Below are 26807 nucleotides of genomic sequence, written 5' to 3' on the forward strand. Positions count from 1 at the left end.
CTTTGAGAGAGGCTGCTGTTGATCACGACAAAAACATCACTAGGCACAGGGAGTCGCAAAGTGATAAGTTGATGTCCGTAAGTATACAGGCGCTGACCACAAGGCAGCCTGCGTATGTACCACCGAATCCTGTGGATAAGGCAAGTATGATAACATGTTTTTCTTGTAACAAACCAGGACATTTTGCACGAGACTGTAGAGTAAGAAATGTACAAAGATCTTTTCAACCCCCTAGACAACAACACCACACACGACATTGGGAGCAGGGTCCACAGAGGCGGAGTTTTGAGCCACATACAGGGGAAACAAAAAGATATCCCCCAAACAGAGATTGGCATGCCTCTGGTAGTTCCCAGCTAACCCCCGCACAAGTAGTTGCTGCCAATGGGATTCAGGGCGGTCAGCATACCCAATAGGGGTGTGGCCATACCTGTAATCTGCAACCAGTTAAATTGATTGCCAGTCTTGGAAGCGAACCAGAGATTGCAATCAATGTGGCTGGTAAAACTTTAAACTTTCTTGTAGACACAGGGGCGGCCAAGTCAGTGATAAATTCGACAGTGGGCATGAGAACCACTGGTAGGACAGTTCCAGCCATAGGAGTAACAGGAGTAGTCCAGCACTACCCTGTTAGCAAACCAGCCGAGATTACAATAGGGCCTCTGCACACCAAGCATTCCTTTTTGCTGGCTGCATCGGCACCGACCAATCTCCTGGGAAGAGACTTACTATGTAAAATGGGTTGCGTCATTTATTGTACTCCTGAAGGTGTATTCTTGGACATACCTGAGAATCACGCTCAAGAAGTACGAGATATGTTAGACTCCCCATCAAAATTAATGTCACATTCCATTATGACAAATAGGAACCCATCCCAGGTAGAAGAGATGACATCTCAGATACCAGATTCACTTTGGACAAAAGATGGACAAGACACTGGATTAATGGCAAACGTAGCTCCAGTAGTAGTGCAAGTAAAAGATGGTAGGATAGCTCCAAAAATCCCACAGTATCCTCTGAAGCCAGAGGTGGAGTTAGGAGTTTTTCCCGTAATAGAGCGCTTGCTACAACAGGGCATTCTAGTAAGAACGTCCAGCACAGCAAATAGTCCCATCTTCCCTGTTAAAAAGAGTGGGGGGAGGGGTTACAGGCTAGTGCAGGATCTAAGGGGGATTAACAAAATAGTCGAGAGTCAGTTCCCCGTAGTGCCTAATCCAGCTGTCATCCTAATGCAAATTCCTCCCACTGCCAAATTTTTCACTGTTATTGACCTCTGCTCCGCTTTCTTTTCGGTACCTCTGCACCCTGACAGTCAATATTTGTTTGCATTCACATACAGAGGAGTCCAATACACGTGGACTCGATTACCCCAAGGTTTCATAGATAGTCCAAGTATATTTTCTCAGGCTTTGCATGATTGTTTACAGTCTTTCCAACCGGAAAGTGGATCAGTGTTGATACAGTATGTGGATGATCTACTACTGTGTTCTGATTCATTGGAGGCATCCCTGAAAGATACGAAACAGCTCCTGTTTCATCTTTCAGACACAGGTCACAAGGTCTCCAAAGACAAGTTGCAATTATGCCAAGCTAAGGTAAAATACTTGGGACACTGTCTAACACAAGGACTGAGACACCTGACCGCGGATAGAATCCAAGCCATTAGAGACATGACACTACCACAAACCCAGCAACAGATCAGAACGTTTTTAGGAATGTGTGGGTATTGCCGTAATTGGATCCCAGGGTTTTCCATATTGGCACTACCTCTGCAGGAAATGGTCTCCTCAAACAAACCTGATCGGATTTCGCATACAGACGAATCTGAAACGGCATTTGAGAGACTCAAACAGTGTCTAACACAGGCACCTGCACTAGGTATGCCAGACTATGGGAAACCCTTTGAACTATACGGAACAGAAAGTGCTGGGTGCGCAGCAGGTGTACTAACACAAAAACACGGTGACGCCAGCAGGCCAGTTGCATACTACAGCGCTCAGCTAGATACGGTAGCGCGGTCCCTCCCCACATGCTTGCGTAGCGTTGCGGCGATAGCATTGCTAGTGACGAAAAGCGAAGATGTCGTGCTAGGCCACAACCTCACAATCCATACACCACATGCAGTATCTGCCTTATTAAATTCTGCCCAAACCAGACATGTCTCATCAGCAAGGTTTACGAGATGGGAATTGGCATTAATGGCCCCAGTAAACATCACCATAAGGAGATGCAGCGCATTAAACCCTGCAACATTTCTCCCAGGTGTGCCTGGACAGGCACAAAGGGTGGGAGGTGAGAGTGATGGGGAAGGAGGATTTAATGCAAAGGAAGATGCACATGATTGTATGGAATATTTGACCCAAAATTTTACCGCAAGGCCTGACATCAGTGACAATCCACTAGAAGATGCAGAACTCACGTTCTACACGGACGGTAGTTGTCACAGACAGTCAGACTCGGGAGACTTGTGTACTGGATACGCAGTCGTAGATGACCAAGACACCATAGAAGCGGAACCGCTAGGCCCACCTCACTCAGCCCAGGTTGCTGAACTGGTCGCCCTAACCAGAGCATGTGAATTGGCTAAGGGTAAGTCTGCCAATATCTACACCGATTCTAGATACGCGTTCGGGGTAGTCCATGATTTCGGAGCCCTATGGCGGCTCAGAAATTTCATGACGGCAGCTGGCACACCGATAGCGCATGCAGCGTATATAAAAAGGCTTCTAACAGCGATACAAGAACCCGACAGAGTGGCTGTTATCAAATGTAAAGCACATACGTATAGCCAAGACCCAGTATCCCTTGGTAACAGCCGAGCAGACGAAGCTGCAAAGCTTGCAGCTGCTACCCCCATACGGACAGACACCACACAGTTGATGGTATTTAATACCATCAACACACAGAAGTTGTGTGAGATGCAGAATTTGTGTTCCACTCAAGAGAGAGCAGTCTGGAAGGCAAAGGGATATGGCCAGGAGCCCTCAGGGCTCTGGACGGATGGACATGGTAAACCAGTGGCCCCCAGGGCATACCTTCCATGTCTGGCTGAAGCAGCTCACGGGCTGACTCATCTAGGCAAGGAGGGGATGTGCAAATTGGTAAGAGCATACTGGTGCGCCCCAGGATTCTCCTCTCATGCTGGTAAAAGAGCAATGTCATGCCTTACCTGTCTGAGAAAGAATATTGGAAAGGCAATACCTACAGAACCCTCCCATATCCCACCTGCCGGCGGCCCTTTCCAAGTAATACAAATTGACTTCATCCAATTGCCCCCATGTAGAAACTTAAAGTATGTACTTGTTTGTATAGATGTTTTCTCGAATTGGGTCGAAGCTTTTCCAGCAGCTACAAATACCGCCATGTTTACAGCTAAGAAAATTGTGCAGGAATTTGTATGTAGATATGGTATCCCTAGAATAATTGAAAGTGATAGGGGTACCCATTTTGCAGGTGATGTCTTTCAAGGAATGTGTAAGTTGATGGGAATTGATAGTAAGCTGCACACTCCGTACCGTCCACAGGCGAGTGCGAAGGTCGAAAGAGTGAACAGCACTATTAAAAATAAATTGAGTAAAGTAATGGCAGAGACAGGATTGACATGGCCAGAAGCTTTACCCATTGTTTTATATAGCATCAGAACCACTCCCAGGTCCCCTCTTAATCTGTCTCCTTTTGAAATTCTGTTTGGTCGACAACCGCATGTCATGATTAACCCTCAGGATGATTTGAAATGTAACAATGAAGTAACTGTAAAGTACTTGATTAACATGAGTAAGCAGTTGAGGAGTCAAAATGATAATCTGAAGTTGGTGATTCCTGATTTACCAGATAGTAATTGTCATGACATTGAACCTGGGGATTATGTAATGATACGAAATTTTCTACGCTCAGGTTGTCTTATTGATAGATGGGAAGGACCATACCAGGTCTTATTGACTAGCACCACAGCATTGAAGGTTGCTGAGAGAGAGACTTGGGTCCATTCATCCCACTGCAAGAAGGTTGCTGACCCAGAGAAGTCCCGTGATAAGGAACAGACGGTAGAGGTTGTATCACTGGAGTGTCTGTTCCAGGAGGACTGAGGCGGCACCTGAGCCTTGAAGATCGAAAGCAGTTGTCGACTCCCTTCTCCCTTTTATTGTTTTTCTCCACTTCCCATCCCTTCTCCCTTGATATTTCTTTTTCCCCTTTCTCATTCTTCTCCATTTCCTCCTCAAAGATGGACTTGCCCAAAGAGACTGTGATCCGGATTTTGATGTTAACCATGATGTTGACCAGAGCAGTCTGTTCCGGCGAGAGTACCATAGAGGTCGAGAGAGGTTCTGGAATGGGTTCCGATTATGATGATGGAGGCGTAGTTTTCCAAGATCAACCAATCCAACAAGCAAAGGCGAGTATCAGAAAACGATCCGATAGAAGAAATTGTGATGGATTGTTAGCTGAGGAAAATTGTATCTGTAGGCTCTGTGATAATCTGGTTGAAGATGGATGCATAAAGAAATGCCAATCTAGTTTTAATATCCATATGGACCGGCATCCATTGAGTGACTATCACTCTCTAGTGGGTAACGTGTTGAACCAAACAGATTGTTGGGTATGCTCTCAAGTACCTCAGGGTCACAGCAAATCAGGGCTAGTACCATTTCCTTTAACGTTAGGGGAAGTACTTGAGCTAAGTGGTGGGAGACCGGTGGACCGGAGGTTTAACATCTCCAGCCCTCCTAGTTTGAAGCTCCACCAATACCATGTGGATAGGTCCCTCTTATGTTTTAACATCTCCAATCCCAGAAAACCGGGAAATTGGGAAGTGTCATGGAGCAACCTTACCATGACCTTTTCACACAGAGCAGATAGAATGCCTACAGATACAGAGCTTGTACGCCACATAGCCAGTAGAGGAAAATCTTTCCGGTATAGGTATACCTTAGGAAATAGAATTACTAAAGTGGGAGAGGTATCACCAGGATACTGTGCACATATCATACAGACTGATACGTGTATTAGACAGATGGAAGAATTAGGGTCAGGAGATTTCACCTGGAAGGTTTGTAACATGGTCATGTCCTTCTCCGTCCCTTATGTTCTCCCCGATGATGCATATTTCATATGCGGGAGAAAGGCGTACAAGTGGCTTGCCCCAAACTCTGAAGGATTGTGTTATATTGGAAAAGTATTGCCTGAAGTGATGACTGTAACACATGACAAAATGAAAGACATACACCGTGGTGCCCAAGCTCCTTATACTCACACTCACTACGAACACCGAGTTAAAAGACAACTGTCAGAAAGGTTAGAGCATCCGGCCTCTGATCTTATCCATGAATCCACCGGGATTCAGGTTCTGGTAGCGTTAGATTTCACTCGTACCGCTCGAGGAGTGATGAATTATAAATACATTTCCGCACTCGCCAATTTGTTAGATAATATCACTGAAATGTATGATGACACGTTTAGATACACTGGAAGAGAACTTCAAGCTTACAAAACAGAACTAGTTCAGCATAGGATGGTTCTTAATTACCTTACAGCAGTAACAGGCGGATATTGTGTTACATTGGCAACACAGTACGGTATAAAGTGTTGCACGTATATCACAAATAACACCGAGGATCCGGTAGAGGTCATAGACCAAAAGATGGACGATATTCTGCAATTAAAGTGGGAATTTCGTCGGAAACACAATCTCACCCTTGCTGCTGTAGGTAATGAGCTGACTGGTTGGGTGTCATGGTTGAACCCGCGAAATTGGTTCTCCGGTTTAGGAGACTGGGCTCAAGGAGTCATAATGGATGTTGGAAAGTTTCTCCTATGTATTTTGGGTGTCGTTATATCTATTGGATTGATATTTAGATGCGGGCAGGCTTTAATGAGGTGCAAACAAAGTACGAAAGTGATGAGCTTGAGGAGTGAGGAAACTGTAATTAACCTGGATTTGATTTATGACCCAATGCTAGAAACCATGACGTAATGATGTAATGAGTATACGGTCCGTCTTTCACCCATTTCTATGTTTTCCTCCGAGGTACAAAGACCCACGTAGACGAAGGACCTGATGAGCCAAGGGGCCGACAACGGAAAGATGGAAAGAAGAAGAGCAGACGACCTGATATACAAGATTTTATGGACAATGCCATGGGTACCCCAGTTTCCCTAGGAACTTTAAAATCACGCTAGCCCAACATTTTTTGTAAATCCATGGACGTTGTTTGCTTTACTCACGATTTATGAGCAAAAGCACAAAGAAGAAGACTGCAATCAAACGACACCAATCAAGACCTCAATCGACGAACGTACATTAACCTGACATAGAATATCATTGCATTTTTCGTAAGTGTTCTTTATCTTCATCTCTGCAACCCTCAGGTAATAACACACATAGTCGATAGGGAATACAGGCACAGATAGCAGCAACCACATACCCCCCCCAATTCATGTATCATCAACTAAAATGTGCATCCCCATTGTGTTACAACCACAGCCGAAATGAGCTCGGTAGAGTTTGACAGCCCATCCACAGACCTGTACCACAGGATAAGAAGGAATTCAAATGTATACTTCGCAATACCTCGAAGCTTGATTTACCACACGTACGGCACGATGATACATGACCCCCCCAAACATGGACTCATACACACATGCTCCTGCTTTCTCACTAGGTCATACTCTCTTCACACCTACTCCATTCTTCCTCCTTTCCCCACCATGGAAATCAATTAACCCCTGACTTACATTTTTCTCCTTAAATATTTTGTGGCAGTTATTATTGACTGCCAAAGGGTGGACTGTCGAAGTCAGAAAAATGTCTCAATGCACACTGCCATATTTGCACCGCACACTGGTCCGTGCTGCGCATGCGTACGCTCTCCCGTGGAAGCGCATACCCGCAATAGCGTGCACTCGCACGCGCAGTATGCGCATTTACGGTAGAGTTTATGTGATCGTAGCGTGCGACTCATTCGTTACAAAAGTTCACAATTAATGTCGTTTATAGATCATGTTCCCCTCAATAGTTTCTGTAAGTTTGGTTTAGATAGAATGTCCCTGAGCGGAGGAATCCCTCTTTGTATTGTACGAAGGGTCTAACAGGAGTCATACAGCAGTATTTGGTACCCATCGGAAGAGTATTTAATTAGCAATATTCCGGTGTTGGTTTGGAGCGTATTAATCGCTCGTGCGAATAGTTATGAACATAAGAAGTTTATGTCCATTTCTATTATTTACCCATACTCAGGTATGCGGCGGGAAACCCAGTTTCCCACCCACCTGAGCCGTTTAAACTCAGCACAGCCCACCTGTATGAATCAACCTATGACCTTTGGTTACAGTACAGGGCCGAATTCCTGTGTCCAATAAACTGAAGGATTGTAGGACCAGGAGATTGCATTGTGTGTGGGGCATAAATAGGCAGGCCGACCACATCCAGCTCTCACTCTCTCATCAACGGTTATCTGCTGATAATCGGGAGCTGGATATCGAGGCGCAGGCGATCATACCCTTTGTGCGTAAGTTCTCTCCGTAATCATTGTCTTTCTGTGAGCCAATTCCTCTCTCTCCCTCTGTGTCTATTTCTCTCTCTCTATTTTCTCTTCTCTCTCGTAACTCCCCTAGACTAAACTTTATAGTATTGTATTGTATTGTGTTAGGCCAGGATAGTATTGTAGTTTATCCCTTAGTTAGGTGTTTGGTTAGGACGTCTTTGTTATATTGTAGTGTATCATTTGTACTGTGTTACTCTTTTACAAGTATACTAGATATAATACAGATAATAGGCTTTGGAACCCTAAAACAGTATCTGTGTATTTACTATAGTGTTAAGTGTTCACTTGAGCGTCGGTGACGCTCAAACAGCTTTGTAGGTAGTCAGGCTACACAAAGTTGCATTTACACCCTGTACTCACATTAAAGGTATTCTGTGTGTTTCGTCGGTATAAGGTTTAATATCAAGGTATAGTGTTGTGAGCGTCTGCATCGCTGGTGACCTCCTCGTGGTCTCGAGTGTATGCTACGCCATAGCGAATCTTTCCCCTAGACATAACCAATAACGTGTCCTGTGATCGCTGGGCCGTGAGCGAACGTGACGCTTGAGCGTCTCGCCTACGGCTGAGCGATCGTTACGCAAATAGCGTACCATTACGGTATTTCTTAAGTAAACAGCGTACAGTGTTCTTAGCTTCATAAGGGTTGTTTATACGACATAGGAATTTAGCATTGTCAACGTGTATATAGTTATTGCTTAACAAAGGGTTATGGTTATGTAGCATCGGTTGAGTGATGCTCAGTTGTTGTTCATACTGTTAACTGGGTAAGTTTATCACAAGTTGTACAGTGTGATTGGTGTGGCTGGTATGAGTCTTACCCTGGATTCCAAAATCCTTTCCTTGTAATGTCAGCTCTTCCGGGCACAGTTTCCTTAACTGAGGTCTGGAGGAGGGGCATAGAGGGAGGAGCCAGTGCACACCAGATAGTACTGAATCTTTCTTTAGAGTGCCCAGTCTCCTGTGGAGCCCGTCTATTCCCCATGGTCCTTACGGAGTCCCCAGCATCCACTACGGACTACGAGAAATAGAATTACCGGTGAGTCAATTCTTATTTTATACATAGTCAAAATGTAGGCAACCAAATGGTCATTAGTTGACCAGGTCATTAGGTCAACCGATAAAATACAATCACTTTCAAAATAAAGATGGAGCCACACTAGTCGTGGCTCTGTCTGTGACTAGGAGCGCCCACCCGGGCTAGCTTATCGCCGAGAGCAACCACAAGAGTGACCCCACTTAACCTCGCGGTCTACCGCAGACCACAAAGTTCCCACCATTGGATATAATGTAGCGCCGCTGCGCTACATTGTATCCACAGTGCGCCGCCTGACTGACAGTGCAGGAGCGCACAGCCAATCAGAAGAGTGTCATGACATGGCGCTCCCTGATTGGCTGAAGGGACCCTCTTTGACAGGAGTCACGGGGGGTACCGACATTTGGGGAAAGGGGTTCTGTGTAAACATGGGACCCCTTTCAGTGCATGGACCGGGTATTTTTTTTTTTTAATTTGACCAAGTATGTGGATCATAACTTTTAAGAAGAGGACTGATCTACTCGGATTCTTTGTAAGTATACTTTTATTTACAGGTACCCCTGGATTCTAATGGACAAGGGGACCGAGTGCTTTGTGTCAACATAGGTAAGTGTGTATTTATGTAAGTGTGCATGTATGTACATTAAAGTTATACTTTCACGGTTTGTGTCTTGTTTTTATTTGGGTATTTTTTGTAGTAGAACTACAGGTACCAGCGGGCCCATTTTTCCCCCACATGCTGGTACTTGTGGTTCTCCAAGTACCAGCTTGCCTGGGAGGCTTGCTGGGACTTGTAGTTCTGCTACAAAAAACAATATTCTTTTTTTTACACAAAAGGCTATCAGCCTCCCATCCACTACCCACGGATAGGGGGGACAGCCTCGGGCTTCACCACTGGCCCTTGGGTGGCTGGAGGGGGGGATCCCTTGATTTAAGGGGTTACCACTCCTCCAGGGCTCCCCGGCCAGGGGTGACTAGTTGGTGATTTAATGCCAGGGCCGCAGGGACCAATATAAAAGTGTCCCCCGGCTGTGGCATTATCTCTCTGACTAGTGGAGTCTGCTGCTGGTGTTAAAAATACGGGGGACCCCTACGTTTTTGTCCCCCTTATTTTTTGCACCAGGACCAGGCAAAGAGTCCGGTGCTGGTTGTTTAAATATGGGGGAACCACGGTCATTTTTTCCACTGTATTTTTACAACCAGGACCGGCTCAAAGAGCCCAAGGCTGGTTATGCTTAGGAGGGGGGACCCCACGCAATTTTTTTTTCTGATTTTTAACTCAACCACACTCCTTCCCACTGATAAACATGCACGGATCTCACTGATCCGTGCCTATCAGAATTCAGTAAAAAAAGCAGGTCTATTTGAAAACTGCTTTTTTTTTACGATTTGTATTTTTTCACGGCAGTGTTTCGCTATTGCCGGCAGTGATTGTGAATACGAATTTTTAGTAAAATACTGAGTTGTATGAAATAACAGGTGTGTTTGACTGATGGTGTATTCAATCATATTTTTTTTCTTTGCCTTCAAAAAAAATACGAATGCCATCATCACTGCCGAGATTTGAGTTTAGTAAATTCCTGAGATGACACTTTGAAGAAAAACACCAAATCGGTCAAAATCGGGAGCTTAGTAAATATACCCCCATGTCTATATCTTGCACAGTATGTCTCAGGGGCGTTTTATGAGAGGAGGGGGCCCGTATGCAGACTCCAGGTGGGCCCCCTCCTCTCCATGGTGCAGTATGCTCCGGCAATGTGCCGGAGTCTACCGTGTATGTGCAAGTCTCTGGAAATACGGTGCCTGCCATGTTCCGGAGACTAATGTGCTACTGCACATGCGCGGCGGCCATTTTGGGGTGGATTTTTGCCATGACTGCTGCGGCTTCAGCGCCCGTCGCGGGTCTCCAGAAGTTAAGTTTCAACACAGCATGGGTGCAATGTGTGCGGTGTGGGCCCCCCTGGACGCAGGGGCCCGTGTGCACCGTACACATTGCACCCATGGTAGAAACGCCAGTGGTATGTCTACATTCGGACCTTGTCTATATAGCTAGTCTATTTTTGAATTGTCAACAAAATATTCATGTCTATATTATGTCCCTTTCAATATTTTGGCTGTCTACTTATTGCTTATGACTATATAGTCCATGTTGACATTTTGGCTGTCTACGTAAGGCACCAGTTCAAATGATGGTATCATGATTGTCTATATTTTGAATGGCTAAATAAAAACCCACCCACTGACTCAAGCCCCCTCCTGGCATGTTGGCCCAGGAATTCAAAAAATGGTTTGATATTGAGGAGGCCTTGTCAAGAGATCTGGGTGTACTTTTTTCCTTGGTATACCATGTGCCTTAGGCCAGCCTCAACTATTCTGTCAGTCAATTTCATGTTAGACGCTGCATAAACAATTAACTAAACTGTTAGCACCATGTCCTCCTTATGCACTTCTTTGGAAATACCCACTCACATTCCTATGGATTGTCTTTTACCTTTTGCACAATCATGGCTCTTAAAGGGTTTGTATACATTTCTTCATTTTATTATTATCGATTGTGCCCCAAATCCAGGTATGAGCCTCCATACTTTTGACTTGAAACCAATTTACACATATAAGAACTTACAACCTTGTGGCCTGGGGTAGCATATCTTTATTTTATAACATTGTTTGGTCCCATCCTCGACAATCTGTGAAACCATTTGAGCTAGGCATTGGGATTTCACTTGACCAAGAAGGATGGTTGCTCAGTAACAGCCAAAAAACATTGCTGTATAAGAAAATACTTCTGAAATCTACAGCAGATGGTATATGGTTCCCATAAGGCTACAAGCTATCTACCCTAATATATCCAACTAGTGTGAGCAGCAGTGTTGGCAATGTAATTCTTTTAATTATATTTGGTGTGATTACCCAATAATATCTTAGTACTGGGATGATTTATTCAGACTGGTTAGTCAGCTCATTTATGCACAACTATTTAAAGACCCTTTAACCATATGTTATGTCAATTAGATACCTTAGTAGAACTTCTGATAAATTGGTTTCACATTTGCAGCCAAGCATCAAATTGCCTGTGATTGGAAGAAAGAACCACAACCTTCCATGACTGATGTTACTATGGAGTCTCTATGTAGAATAATAATAGTCTTCTTAATTATACATGTAAAGGTTTCCATTAAAATCTAGAACCCCTACACTCCAATAGGGACTATGTTATACAGGTTGAGTATCCCATATCCAAATATTCCGAAATACAGCAAAATAATCCGAAATACAGAATTTTTTAAGTGAGACTGAGATAGTGAAACCTTTGTTTTCTGATGCCTCAATGTACACAAAATTTGTTTAATACACAAAGTTATTACAAATATTGTATTAAATGACCTTCAGGCTGTGTGTACAAGGTGTATATGAAACATAAATTAATTGTGTGAATGTACACACACTTTGTGTAATGCACAAAGTTATAAAAAATATTGGCTAAAACTACCTTCAGGCTGTGTGTATAAAGTGTATATGAAACATAAATTAATTGTGTGAATGTACACACACTTTGTGTAATGCACAAATTTATTACAAATATTGGCTAAAATTACCTTCAGGCTGTGTGTATAAGATGTATATGAAACATAAATTAATTGTGTGAATGTACACACACTTTGTGTAATGCACAAATTTATTACAAATATTGGCTAAAATGACCTTCAGGCTGTGTGTATAAGGTGTATATGAAACATAAATGCATTCTGTGCTTAGACTTAGGTCCCATCACCATGATATCTCATTATGGTATGCAATTATTCCAAAATACAGAAAAATCCGATATCCAAAATACTTCTGGTCCCAAGCATTTTGGATAAGGGATACTCAACCTGTATTTGTATTGCTCACTTCCCATGTTATTTAAGCTTTATTGACTTCTTGCACCTCACTTTCCTTGGTATTCCATTTTCTTGTTTCAATGGCCATATTATTGCAGACTGTCCTTTCCATTCCTCAACTCCCCCTGCCATTCCCTCCATTTTGTTTCCTTCCATCTGCTCCCTCACCTGGTGCACCCTCGTGTGGAGGCATGGTGGCACATTCTTTCCCTATCACTGACTTTACTTACCACCCAATCAATAAAACAATGTGGTTTTTTTTTTACTTTCTTTCACATTGTTAGGTCACAGTCATATATGTCTCTGAGATTTATAATGTCATACTTCTCTAGGTATAGGTTGACTCTTTTGATAATCTTCATGGTGCAGTATTATGCTCGTATATTTTGTTATTATGCATTTAACAGTCTTTGTCCAAGGTATCTGTGCTTCTATATGACCTATGTCTCCCATTGCTGTTATAAAGAAATCTTGAGTTATCTAGCACAATAAGCCATAATGAAAAATGCTAACACAAGAATCCATGTTATGTGATGAAATACTGATGCTGGTGCATACAGACAAGTGTTTTTGTAAACATACAAAAGTTGCAGGTTTCATATATTTGTCTACATGTTGGCTTTGTTCATGTTTTTATATATCAAATTGCTTTAGCATTAGAACTATACTGCCATAATTTCTAGACTGAAAAAAGGATTACAATATAAAGTCAAACATTTTACTAATTTACCTCACACAGTGCGCAAATGATGATATCAGTAACTAAGCTCAATATCATTGCAGCAAACACAGTACATGCTGAAATAATTAGCTAAATTCTGTGATAGGGATATGTGTAAAACCTAACAGAATAAATACGACTACTACTGCTAATAATTATAATAATAATAATAATAATAATAATAATAACAACTAGCTGATGTGTCCGTTTCAACCTTATAGGCAAAGGTTTGCTGGGAGGAACAATTTACCTCTTTTCACCCCCTCAGGATTCGAATTTCGAAAAAATCCCTGCTTAGTGGGTGGCTGCAAATAACTGTCACATTTTCCAGACCACTCAGCAGGTCACATGTTCGAGGTCACCCAGCAGGCACACAGGAAAAGTACACCAACTGTCACAAAAGTGATGAATTGTAAATGCCAGGAAAACATTTTGCCACGTAACTCCTAAATAACGCAAAAAATTCCAATGTCAATATTGTTCTGCAAATCTATGGACCAAGACCTTTAATTTGGTACATGCCCTGCTCAGACAATGGCATCATAGAAATATGTCACTCAAAAAGGTCTTCCTTCTACTATTAATATATAAATAATAATAATAATAATAATAATAATAATGTACCGACAATTACAATGATTCTCTACATGTGTCCTTATTCATACTAAAAAATATTTTCCTTTTTAATTTCTATTGTACTTTGTTGATCTCTTTTCATGGAGTGAAAATTGCTCAGAGTCTCTTTAGATATAATTATATATTGCATTTCAAACAGGCCAGGGTCAGCACATTTAAAAAAAAATCAAAAGCTTAGTATTCAGGGGTTTTCTTTACTTTTGTTTATATAAGCTACTGTAGATCATTATTGATTTGCAGAGAAATTTATAAGTCTTTAGTTTCCAAAATCTTATCCTAAAGAGAGGGAAAAGCAGAGGTAGAAAAATGTCATCAGTTATGAGAAAGAAGTAAGTGTGCTAACTGAATGCTATTTTTTTCTGCTGTTTTTGTTCAGAACACTAGTGTCAACAATAATAATGTGTTGGAGGGAGTCTATTAAACCAAAGTCCACTTATTCAGTGGGAGAATATTCCATATTCACAGTTCATTTGTGCTCACCACATATAATAAAAGCTATTGTGAAAAATTAATTAAAAATTTAGAGGTTTTTCTTAGGTTGTTCTTTCGTCAAAATAAAATATCATATTAATATGACTGAATGTACCTTGTATATAAGATAATGAATAATTAATTAGTAATTTATTTACGTGAAATACCTCCTATTGCCTACTTATTGAAATTTTCAGACTAGACGAGTCAGTGCAAATTAAACAAAAATATCTAAAAATTCCATCACTCCATGACAAGACCACATTTCCATATTTAAAAATATATATTTTTATGCAGTATAGTAAACTGGGTATAGATTACAACTTTTTGGTTGGTTGGAACAATAAATTATTGAGCAGTGTACTGGAGCAAATAAACAAGTCCGCTTGTTGCCAAAAAATGCTAAAAAAACATCTAAAATATTACTTCCAATATGTTGGTTAAATAAAACATGACTGAGTTAAACAACCAAACCAGACAATTATTAGTATAGAGGGAAAGTTGGAAGATTTCCCCCAACTCAACAATTCAGCACAAATGTAAGCACATTTGGACTAGGTGAGTATTTGACTCTAGCACAAAAAGTACAGTGATGTACAGAAAGGTATGGCTCACCTCCCATGGTATAACCTTCAAAGTGCGCCTAACATGGCTACCTCATCTGGTACGCTTGTGGGTGGGATGAAAAATACGTGGAACTGGTGGTTTTCTTGGAACCCTACTCTGAACTTTAGGACTCTGAAATCACCCCCATTTTGTGTCATCTCTTCTAGGGGTAGACTATTCTACCCTTGGTAATCCTATCCTACGCTGTGCGCCCAAGATGGCTGCCACACCTGGTACCTTGTGAGGGTGGAATACACAACCCTTGGAAGTTATTACCCAAATTGCCTACACCAATCATGTATTATGCTTTCTGTGTGCTTAAGGTTTTCTTTTATGTCTGTGTGGCTTATCTATTGCTGTATTACTTAAATCCTCTGTATTCTGTGCATTGTTTTTTATGTCTGTAAAGCTCCTTGAGTCCTTTTGGAGAAAGAGCGCTATATAAATTAAATTATTATTATTATTATTATTATTATACTAGTTGAATAGATGTATCCCTGCAAATAATACAGTGTCCTGAGCAAAATGTAAGTATTCTGGAGCCTAGATAAAGGTACCATGTAGTTAGTAGAATAGTCGACTTGAAATCTGGACCTAAGGCCGGGCATGCAGTTGTTATAGAAGGGTCAATATTCTAAGCCATGGGTCTTCAACCTTGGCCCTCTAGCAGCTGTGGAACTACACATCCCAGCATGCCCTGCCACAGTTTTGCTATTACAGCATGCTAAAACTGAGGTAGGGCATGCTGGTATGTGTAGTTCCACAGCAACTAGATGTCCGAGGTTGAAGACTTATTGTCCACGCAATGGTCATTACAAGCAGAGAGTGTCTGTAACTATATCCAGCAATGAGAGATTAGATTACCTGCACTTATAGAGAGCAGCACACCTACCAAAAATAAATACGTAAATAAAAATAAGGTCATTTGAGATAGTCCACTGTACTCAATATCAAAATATCAACATAAAATATTATATTTCTTAATGTAATATACGCAAACTCAAATACCAAAATGCACAATACCTTAGACTTTTATGTAACTATCCATTTCTAGGTAACTGACCACAAAACATTAATCCTTTCATGCTGCTGAATACAAATTTCACCATACCTCGGTTCACTGTTTAACTGACCCAGTACATGAATATTCATAGTCACATAACTGATCTTTCTGAGAGTGATCACATCCATAAACATGAAAATCTTGTTACTTTACACTAATGAGCACTGTGTTGTGAAGCTATTCCCCAATCAGCTTTAAAGGCTAATAATACCCCCATTCCATAGTGTCCTTATTCTTGTCTTTTTCTCATATTAGTTTTTCATATGAATCTTTTTCTGCTCTAATGACCATCCTAAGGAATCTTGACGCAAGCCTTATACTGTGTCCACACATATAACTCATTGTTACTGTAATTATTATGCCTATGAATTATTGCTACTGATTATTATGAAGAGGAATTTGTTTTTAATATATTTGCTATTTTTTTTCCAGCTACCATAGTGTTGAATGAACTCAACTGGACTGCTGCGTTAGATGAAGTGTTTAAGAAGAATTCAAATGAAGATAAAACACTTCTTTGGCAAGTCTTTGGAAGTGCAACTGGACTGGCTAGGTACTACCCAGGTAAAGAAAGACAAGTAAAAAAAAAACCTGTTGTGAAATGTGTGGCATTATCAATCTATATCCAGGATGTTCCAGAGGAGGGTTTGTTGAGTGTTATACTGTACTGTGGAGGATGGTGTTCGCATAAGTATAATTTACAATGTCTGTGGGTTCTTTATCTGAGTAGACTACTGATAGTGATGATAGAAGAGCTACAGTATGTGACGTAGATATCAGCAGACTTTATAGTTGTACTGTAGCATGGTTTCGTTCTAACTTGTTTTATTTTTATGTTTTAGCTTTGTTCCGTTCTCAGGGGATAGTAAACAAACACACCAACATTTTAGCTAGAAAAAAAATCAATAATAAAAGCTTTGCCATTCTAAAAGCTACTAGATTTTTTCAGTGGGGACTGTCTTATTCTCATGTAAAACAGCACTCAGTTTCAATCCTCTGTGTGAAGTATAAAAGAATCCTAATAATAAAAGAAAGAGCTCATTTTTTTTGCCCTACTCATGAATCTCCTGAGTAATTCTTATTAGTCTTTTTGTTGAATATGGGAGCCATAGAAAGTGCAGTGTTGCTGCAACTTACATGAAAGACAGTTCAGTGTAGAGATGGTCATTGTGGCCCATTGTGACACTGATCTGTGAATATCTAAGGATCAGGAAACCAAAGACAACTAAACAACTGGACCTATTTCAGTTTATTTTCTGTATGTTTTTGCCAATTATTTTTCCAAGAATGTTATATAAGGGGTGTTCCCTGTGATCTCTACATATTTAAACTGATTCTAGAGATAGCCCCTACTGAATAAGTTATAAATGATTCGAGTTTTTAGTTAATTCTTTATTCTAGTAAAGCATTCATAGATGATTTTAAAAGTGACTTTATTAATAAAAACTTCCCTAGAAATACATAAATAAATGAGTAGTATTTGATATTGAGAGAAAAAACTGCCATTATCGTAATAACCCTCTTACCACCAAAGTGATATATTGGTGCTTACAATCCAGTGCTTATGCAACAGATGTGATATACAGTAAATGCACAGTTTAGAGTGGGGTGCATATATGGAACTTTTGCCAAAGTTAAAGTTATCAATGGGCTAGCCTTTGACAAAAGCATGTGCAGGGTCTACAACACAAAATAGAAAAAAGCCCTAGGTAGCCTAAGTTCAGGTCAGGAGATGTTACAGTATTTAACTATAATTTAAACTGGACTTTCCTGCTATGCTATGTGTGAAGGCTACGTCAGTACGTTGAAGAATGAAAATCCTTTCACATCCTCTATTCGGTGCTCTGTATTGGCCACATTGTATGCTCATGAAACAGTTGCTCAAGCACTGTCTTGATGGATACTGTGGGTCACTCCTCCTTGAACCCTCAACTCTATTGGTCTCCATGACTTTTCCCACTTATGACTGAACTTCTAGATATCTAACTGCTTCTTCTTTGATATTGGCTAGACCTTATCTCTCTCTGTTGATCTCAGGTCTGGGGGAAGGGGAATTCCTAGTGTCTCTGGATATCAAGGATGTGTAACTTCACATTCCGATCTGGCCACCTCATCAGGCTTATCTACAGTTTGCACTGCAGTACTATGACTACCAGTTCCAGGCCCTGCCATTTAGTCTTTCCACGGCACCGAGGGTGTTCACCAAAGTGATGGCAGAGATGATGTTTATACTCCGCAAGCAGGGAGTGAACGTAATTCCGTACCTGGACGATATTCTGATAAAGGCCCCATCCAGGGAGAGGTTGCTGGACAGCATTGGTCTCTCAACCAAACTTCTCCAGGATCACAGGTGAATTCTGAACCTTCCGAAATCTCACCTAGAGCCAACACGAAGGCTCCCATTCCTGGGAATGATACTGGACACGGAGTCGCAGAAAGTGTTCCTCCCATTGGAAAAGGCATTAGTGATCCAGTCGATGATTTGGGATGTCTTGAAGAGAACCTGGTTATCAGCGCATCTATGCATTCACCTTCTGGGGGAAATGGTGGCCTCTTACAAGGCGCTTCAATACAAAAGGTCTCATGCAAGACCCTTCCAGTTCGATCTGTTGAACAAATTGTTCAGATCGCATCTTCACATGCACCAGAGGATCCGTCTGACGCCAAAAGCCAGGATCTCCCTTCTGTGGTGGCTACAGATTTCTCATCTCGTCGAGGGTCAGAAGTTCAGAATTCATGACTGGATCCTCTTAACCACAGACGCAAGCCTCAGAGGTGGTGCAGTTTCAAGGAAGATGGTCAAGTCAGGAAGTCAACCTTCCAATCAACATTCTGGAACTCAGGGCCATATACAACGCCTTTCTGCAGGCCTCTTATCTTCTTCACGATCGGGCCATTCAGGTCCAGTCGGACAATGTGACTTCAGTGACGTACATAAACCGACAGGGCAGAACGAAAAGCAGAGCAGCAATGCCAGAGGTGTCAAGAATTCTCCTCTGGGCAGAAAAATATGCTGTGGCATTTTCAGCGGTTTTCATTCCGGGAGTAGACAACTGGGAAGCAGACTTCCTCAGCAGACACAACCTGCACCCGGGGGAGTGGGGTCTTTAACCATAAGTGTTCAGGTACTTGACACGTCGGTGAGGATATCCACAAATCGACATGATGGCCTCTCGTCTCAACCAGAAGCCAAGCGGTATTGTTCCAGGTTGAGAGACTCACAGGCAGTAGCGGTAAATGCTCTTGATGACTCCATGGGTCTATCAGATGGTGTACGTGTTTCCTCCACTTCCTCTGATCCCAAGAATTCTCAAAAGAATAAAAAGGGAAAAGGTTCAAGGAATACTCATTGCTCTGGATTGTCCAAGAAGGGCCTGGTACGTGGACCTTCTGGAGATGCTCCTTGAAGATCAGTGTCCTCTACCTCTTCGCGTGGATCTTCTGCAATGGGGCCCATTCGTTCTGCAACGGGGCCCATTCGACTTACCGCGGCTACGTTTGATGGCATGGAAGTTGAGCGGCTGATTCTAGCCAGAAGAGGTATCCCTAGCAAAGTTATCCCGACTATGATCCAAGCCAGGAAGGGGGTAACGTCTAAACATTACCACCATATTTGGAAGAAATACGTCTCTTGGTGCGAAAGCAAAACTTATTCTGTGGGGGAATTTCACCTGGGACATTTCCTGCTTTTTCTGTAGGCAGGTGTGGATGTGGGCCTACGTCTGGACTACATAAAAGAGCAAAGGTCGGCCTTGTCCATTTTCTTTAAAAAACAATTGTCTTCTCTCCCTGAGGTCCAGATGTTTTTGAAAGGGGTTCTGTGCATCTAACCTCCCTTTGTGCTTCCCACGGCACCTTGGTATCTCAATTTGGTGCTGCATTTCCTCCAGTCGAACTGGTTTGAACCATTACAGGAGGTGGACGTAAAATATCTTACATGGAAGACCGTCACACTGTTGGCCTTGGCTTCAGAAAGATGTGTGTCGGATCTGGCTTTGTCTCACAAGAGAACCTATTTAATTTTCCATGAGGACAGAGCTGAATTCAGAACTCGTCAGCAATTTCTTCCGAAAGTGGTGTCTGCATTTCACATCAACCAACCTATTGTTGTTCTGGTTATCACCGACACTTCCGCTACTTCAAAGTCTTTGGATGTTTTGAGGGCTTTGAAGGTATACATAAAGAGGACAGCTTGTCACAGGAAATCTGACTCGCTATTCGTTCTATATGATCCCAATAAAATTGTGTGTCCTGCTTCAAATCAGACAATTGCACGCTGGATCAAGCTCACTACCCAGCATGCTTATTCCATGGCAGGTTTGCCGGTTCCAAGATAGGTACAGACCCACTCTACTAGGTCGGTGGGTTCTTCCTGGTTGACTGCCCGGGGTGTCTTGGCTTTACATCTCTGCCGAGCGGCTACTTGGTCTGGTTCGAACACGTTTGCTAAGTTCTACAAGTTCGAAACTTTGGCCTCTGAGGACCTTCAGTATGGTCAATCTGTTCTGCAAGAACCTCAGCACTCTCCCACCTGGTTTGGGAGCTTTGGTACATCCCCATGGTACTAAATGGAACTCCAGTATCCTCTAGGACATAAGAGAAAATAGGATTTTAATTACCTACGGTAAATCCTTTTCTCATACTCCGTAGAGGATACTGGGTGCCCGCCTGGTGCTTTGTTCGTCCTGAACTGTTACTTGGTTAAGTATTGTTGGTTCAGCTGTTGCTGTTCCTGTTTTAAGTTGGGTTAGCATAGCTTTCCTCTGTTTTGTGTGTGCTGGTTCGGAATCTCACCACTATCTTTATCTATCCTTCTCTCAAAGTATGTCCGTCTCCTCAGGCACAGTTTCCTAGACTGAGTCTGGTAGGAGGAGCCATCCCACACTATCAAATTATTAAAGTACCCATGGCTCCTAGTGGACCTGTCTATACCCCATGGTACTAAATGGAACCCCAGTATCCTCTACGGATTATGAGAAAATGATATACCGGTAGGTAATTAAAATCCTATTATTTTATTTGTTTATCAAGAATATATAAAATATTTAATATAAGTGGTTAACATGTTATTTCAGTGGTTCCCAAACTCGGTCCTCAAGGCAACCTAACAGTTCAGTTTTTAAGGATATCCATACTAGTTCTCAGTTAACATAATTAGTACTTCAGTCAATTTGATTTAAATATATGTGCCTTAGCATGGATATCTTTAAAACCTGTTAGGGTGCCTTGAGGACCACGTTTGTGGACCACTGTTTTATTCTAATCAACTACACTTATAATGTCATTTCATTGTTTATACACATACGTATTGCGTCGGACAATAACAAAGGGCATCTCCGGTCAGTGACAGGATGGTGCGAAAAATCCGAACGCAGGGGCATTCGCAAGGTGATTGACAGGAGGAGGCCATTTGTGAGAGCCGCAGTATGTAGGAGGCACTGCTGTGAACTGAATATCTGTCCCTATCACTGCCTACCTGCACCGCTTCTCACTGCTCTCTATCATTGACCATGAGTCTCCGTCTGGTTCCCTCGCCGTGTTTCTGTTTGTCCATCTGCGCCTGACAGATAACGTAACGGTTCTGAGTTTGGGATCTCTGTAACTGCACTTCACCTATGCATTTCGGGCAGTCAGCCCTTTCTCAAGGATCCAAGGATCACTTGCCTGGTTCCTGGATTTTCATTGAGCTCCTCCTCTGTTCCTTTTTGGTGCAGACAAGTACACATGCCCCCAGCACATGCCTATTCTCAGTGGCGAGTCTGTACCTCCCTCCTGATGGCCCTGGGTCACTGCTGACTGACACCCTGTGCCCATGTAAAGCCCTGATATATCAGCCTTCTTGTTGAGCAGATGACCAAAATGTCCCCAATCACAAAAAATCAGCATTCTGTAGCTGCGTAGTACAGTGCAGAATACTTTGGGACACACAGTTAAATATTGACCAGGTTACAGTGCTGTTCAGATACAGTGCTGGTCGGATACAGTGCAGATCAGACACAGTGCAAGTTACAGTGCAGGTTGGATACAGAGTGGGTCAGATACAATGCAGGTCAGATACAATGCAGGTTACAGTGTGGGTCAGATAGAATGCAGGTGGATACAGTGGCAAACACAGGGTTTCTAGAGGGGAGGTTTCCACATGCCAGTCCACAATCTCCTACTCTGCAGAACATTGGAGCAAGTGCAGCTGTCTGGAAGAGCGGTAGAAGAACCTAGTAACAACCCTGGACATTAATGTAAACATTGGTCTTTTTTTACACTGGATACTGTATGGTATGCAGTATTAATATTTAACACTATAGATGGTCTATAGTATAGGTTGTATCAAACAAAGTGTTAATTAAAATGTTAAACATACCATAGTAAATAAATACACAAACATAAAAAAAACAGTTCTGCACCTTCTAAGCACACATTGTCCCACCTCATGGTATGGCTCCTGTCTCTTCTTCCTGGTAGCTACTCTCTGGTCCAAAGCACTGATTGAGGAAACTTGGTAGAAGAAGCTGCAACCACTGGACATGTGCAGCAGCTCTGCTCTGTCCCTTAAACTGCATGATGTGGTGGCAGCTCTAGTAATCATATTATATACCATTGCTAGTGTCATAATATAAGCCAATTGTCAAGAGGAGGGGGTTTCCGAGCAACCGGAACCCCCCCGTGCATTTCCCTATGGGATACAGGGCAGGTTGGATACAGTGTAGGTGTAATTAATTGCAGGTTGTATATAGTGTAGGTCGCATACAGGGGGTCATTCCGAGTTGTTCGCTCGCTAGCAGATTTTTGCAGCATTGCACACGCTAGGCCGCCGCCCTCTGGGAGTGTATCTTAGCTAAGCAGAATAGCGAACGAAAGATTAGCAGAATTGCGAATAGAAATTCTTAGCAGTTTCTGAGTAGCACGAGACTTACTCCTACACTGCGATCAGCTCAGCCCGTTTCGTTCCTGGTTTGATGTCACAAACACGCCCTGCGTTCGGCCAGCCACTCCCACGTTTTTCCCTGACACGCCTGCGTTTTTCCGCACACTCCCTGAAAACGGCCAGTTTTCGCCCAGAAACACCCACTTCCTGTCAATCACACTCCGATCACTTCAACGATGAAAATTCCTCGTTCGGACGTGAGTAAATCTACTAAGTTTTGTGCTAAAATACTTAGCGCATGCATACTGCGTACCATGCGCATGCGCATTTTCACCTTAATCGCTCCGTTGCGAAAATCGGCAACAAGCGAACAACTCGGAATGACCCCCACAGTGCGGGTCGGATACAGTGTGGGTTGTATACAGTGTGTGTCAGATACAGTGCAGGTTAGAGTGCGGGCTGGATACAGTGCAGGTCAGAGTGCGGGTTGGATATAGTTCAGGTTACACTGCTGGTCGGGGATACAGTGTATGTTGGCTACAGTGCAAGGTCGGATACAGTGCGAGATACAGTGCAGGGCGGATGCAGTGCAGGATACAGTTTGGGTCGAATACAGTGCAGGTCGGAGTGCGGATTGGGTACAGTGTAGGTTACAGTGCAAGTTGGATACAGTGTGCTTCGGGTACAATGTGGAATACAGTGTGGTTTAGATACATTGCAGTTTACAGTGTGGGTCGGATACAGTGCAGGTAGCATACAGTGTGGGTTGGCTCTAGTGCAAGGTCAGATACAGTGCGCGTCGGATACAGTACGAGATACAGTGCAGGTCAGATACAACAATAGTGCACTTACTGTGGCTGGGAGTGTCAGCTTTGTCCTCAGTGTGGGGCTGTGCACAGTGCGGGGGTGTCCTCAATACAGAGGTGCCATCGGGGTCAGCAGTGTGAGGGTGCCAGCGGTGTCCTTAAAGTAGTTGTGCCAGTGGTGTCAGCAGTGATGGGTGAAGTCAGGGTTCTCAGTGTGGGGGTGTTGGCTGTGTCAGCAATGCAGGGGTGCTGGCAGTGTCCTCATTGTTGGGGTGCCAGCAGCGTGAGGGTGCCAGCGGTGTCCTCAATGTTGGTATGTAGGCGCTGTTGGCAGTGGGGATGGGTTCAGGCATTGTCAGCAATGCAAGGGTGCCATCTGTGTCCTCAGTGCAGGGGTGCCAGCAGTGGTGGCAGTGTGGGTGTCCCAGTGGTGTTGTATGTGCGGGGGTTCTGGCTCTGTTGGCAGTGCTTGGGTGCCACTGGTTTCCTCTGTATGGGGGAGTCGGCAGTGTGGCTGCGTCTTTTGTGTGGAGGCAGTGTCAGCAATGCGGGAGTGCCAGATGTGTCCTCAGTGCAGGAATGCTGGCAGTGTCCTCTGTGCAGGGGTGTTGGCAGTGCGGGAGTGCCGGCAGTGTCCTATTTGCAGGGTTGCTGGCAGTGTAGCAAATGTGAAAGTGCCGGAAGTGTCCTCATTGTAAAGATTCCAGCAGTGTCCTCAGTGCAGGGGTTGTGGCAGTGTGTTTCGGCAGTGCGAGAGTGCCGGAGGTGTCCTCAGTGCAGGAGTGCCGACGGTGTCCTCAGTGCAAGAGTGCCGATAGTGTCCTCAGTGCAAAAGTGCAGACAGTGTCCTCAGTGCAGGGGTGCCGGCAGTGTGGGAGTGCTGGAGGTGTCCTCAGTGCAAGAGTGCCGACAGTGTCCTCAGTGCAGGAGTGCTGACAGTGTCCCCGGTGCAGGGGTGCTGACAGTGTCCCCAGTGCAGGGGTGCCGGCAGTGTGGGCAGTATGGGAGTGCTGGAGGTGTCCTCAGTGCAGGAGTGCCGACAGTGTCCTCAGTGCAGGAGTGCTGACAGTGTCCCCAGTGCAGGGGTGCCGGCAGTGTCTGCAGTGCGGGGGTGCCAGCAGTGTGTGAGTGTCGGCAGTGCAGGTGGGGGTGTCGGCAGTGCAGGCAGCAGTGTCGGCAGTGCAGGCGGCGCTTAGCGCTATGGGGACATCCATCTTGTCCATTGTAGCCTGTGGGGACCGCAGTTCGAGCAAAAACCTGAGGATCTGACAGCGGGATCCTGAGGTTTTTGCCTTCTTGGGGATCCAGGGCAGGCAGGGAGATCCGAGCTGTGGCATGGATTGCCCCGAATCCCCTATGTTCAGGGGGGAGGGGTTTAGTTCTCTGAGAACCGAACCCGCTCATCTCTAATGGTAATGCAGCAGGAGGCATCTATTACAAGTAGACACCTCCTGTTGCAGTAGTGATCTGACCTGTGGTCCTAGGAGGCAGGCAGCAGAATACTGATTTACTGTTGGGCAGCTTGCAGCACCCATGGGGATGTGCAAGCCGCCCAACAACGGAGAACCTGGAAACAGAGGCAGTCGCCACTCTCTCCCTGCCCCCCAATTGGCAGCATACTGTCAATCACTTAGAGTCTGCTGTCGCCCAGCTTCCTACATTGCAGGACCTGTTCACGCACGTTGCTACTTTGCGCATGAAGTAGCAGATCCGACGGGGTCTGAATGACCCTCATTGTGCAGAGAGCAAACATATCATACAGTATCTATGATATATCAGCTTTAATTAGTCAACTGGTTAGAAACTTACAGCAAAGAGCAAACCTATGCACTTTACAGCATGTGATTAGATAGCTCCCACGTTGAATATATTATATAAAACATTGAAAATGTGATTCACAGAAATGCTTGTAAGGTTTATCTTTTTATTATACTATGGCTTACCCAAAAATGCTGCTGTATGCAAATCAGTGACTGTAATGCAATTAAATAAGCATCTCTGGATTATGATATGTTACTATAAATGAATGCAATATTGCATTATCACCAATTTATACAATCCATGTCTTCCTAACTGGCGTAACTTTCACACCATTAAGAACAAGTGTCTAGAGGGATTACAATTAGCAATGCAGAATGTGTCTTTGGCTTTAGGGTAAAATAGGTGCAGAGCGGTCATTCCAACTATTAATATTACAAGAAATCATTCTTAATTATAGTTGCGATAGTTATATTAACTATTAATCAATACTGCATTCAGCACATTATTTTTCTCTATTAGTGATTAAGGCTGAAAGACTAATTTGTCTTTCTAAAGCAAGCATCTGCACAGAATTCCCTGCTAATATCCTCCACTCTCCTATGCATATAACCTACAATTCACCATTACAGCAAAATAATTTACACCGACATTGTCATGAGGACTTCTAACTTTGTTTTTATGTTGTACCTGTAGATACAAGTTCTAATATATTTTTCAGTGTTAGATGTAATACATAGGTACTGTAGCTGCTGTACGCCATCATTTTTACTTACGTGGATATTGCTGATTTGGGGAGTGTCAAACAGGGCTTCCATCATAAATTGTCTGGTCCAGTACAGATGAACCTAGCAGCCCCCCATCTCAGCACATATAGGGAGGGTGAGTCAGTGGCACACATGGTGAGACAAGGCACATGAACACATGCAGAGGCAAACATGGAGAGAGGACAGAGGCACACATGGAGAGGGGACAGAGTCATACATGGAGATGGGGCAGAGGCATACATGGAGAGGGGGCAGAGGCACACATGGAGAGGGGGCAGAGGCACACATGGAGATGGGGCAGAGGCAAACATGGAGAGAGGACAGAGGCACACATGGAGAGGGGACAGAGGCATACATGGAGATGGGGCAGAGGCATACATGGAGAGGGGGCAGAGGCACACATGGAGAGGGGGCAGAGGCACACATGGAGATGGGGCAGAGGCATACATGGAGAGGGGGCAGAGGCACACATGGAGAGGGGGCAGAGGCACACATGGAGATGGGGCAGAGGCAAACATGGAGAGAGGACAGAGGCACACATGGAGAGGGGACAGAGGCATACATGGAGATGGGGCAGAGGCATACATGGAGAGGGGGCAGAGGCACACATGGAGATGGGGCAGAGGCAAACATGGAGAGAGGACAGAGGCACACATGGAGAG

The 26807-nt window shown here is 43.6% G+C and overlaps 1 protein-coding gene across 7 annotated transcripts in view; it reads left to right on the forward strand.

The window, feature by feature from the left end:
- The window catches only part of CACNA2D1 (calcium voltage-gated channel auxiliary subunit alpha2delta 1), a 1227493-nt gene that overhangs the window by 778203 nt on the left and 422483 nt on the right, over nucleotides 1-26807 (forward strand). For all 7 annotated transcript variants that reach the window (XM_063926939.1, XM_063926941.1, XM_063926940.1 and 4 more), the window contains one exon: nucleotides 16385-16516. In XM_063926939.1, coding sequence (XP_063783009.1) covers nucleotides 16385-16516 — 132 coding nt within the window. The remainder of the gene's footprint in view (nucleotides 1-16384; nucleotides 16517-26807) is intronic.

This window comes from Pseudophryne corroboree, chromosome 6 (assembly GCF_028390025.1).
Source record: "Pseudophryne corroboree isolate aPseCor3 chromosome 6, aPseCor3.hap2, whole genome shotgun sequence".
NCBI lineage: Eukaryota > Metazoa > Chordata > Amphibia > Anura > Myobatrachidae > Pseudophryne > Pseudophryne corroboree.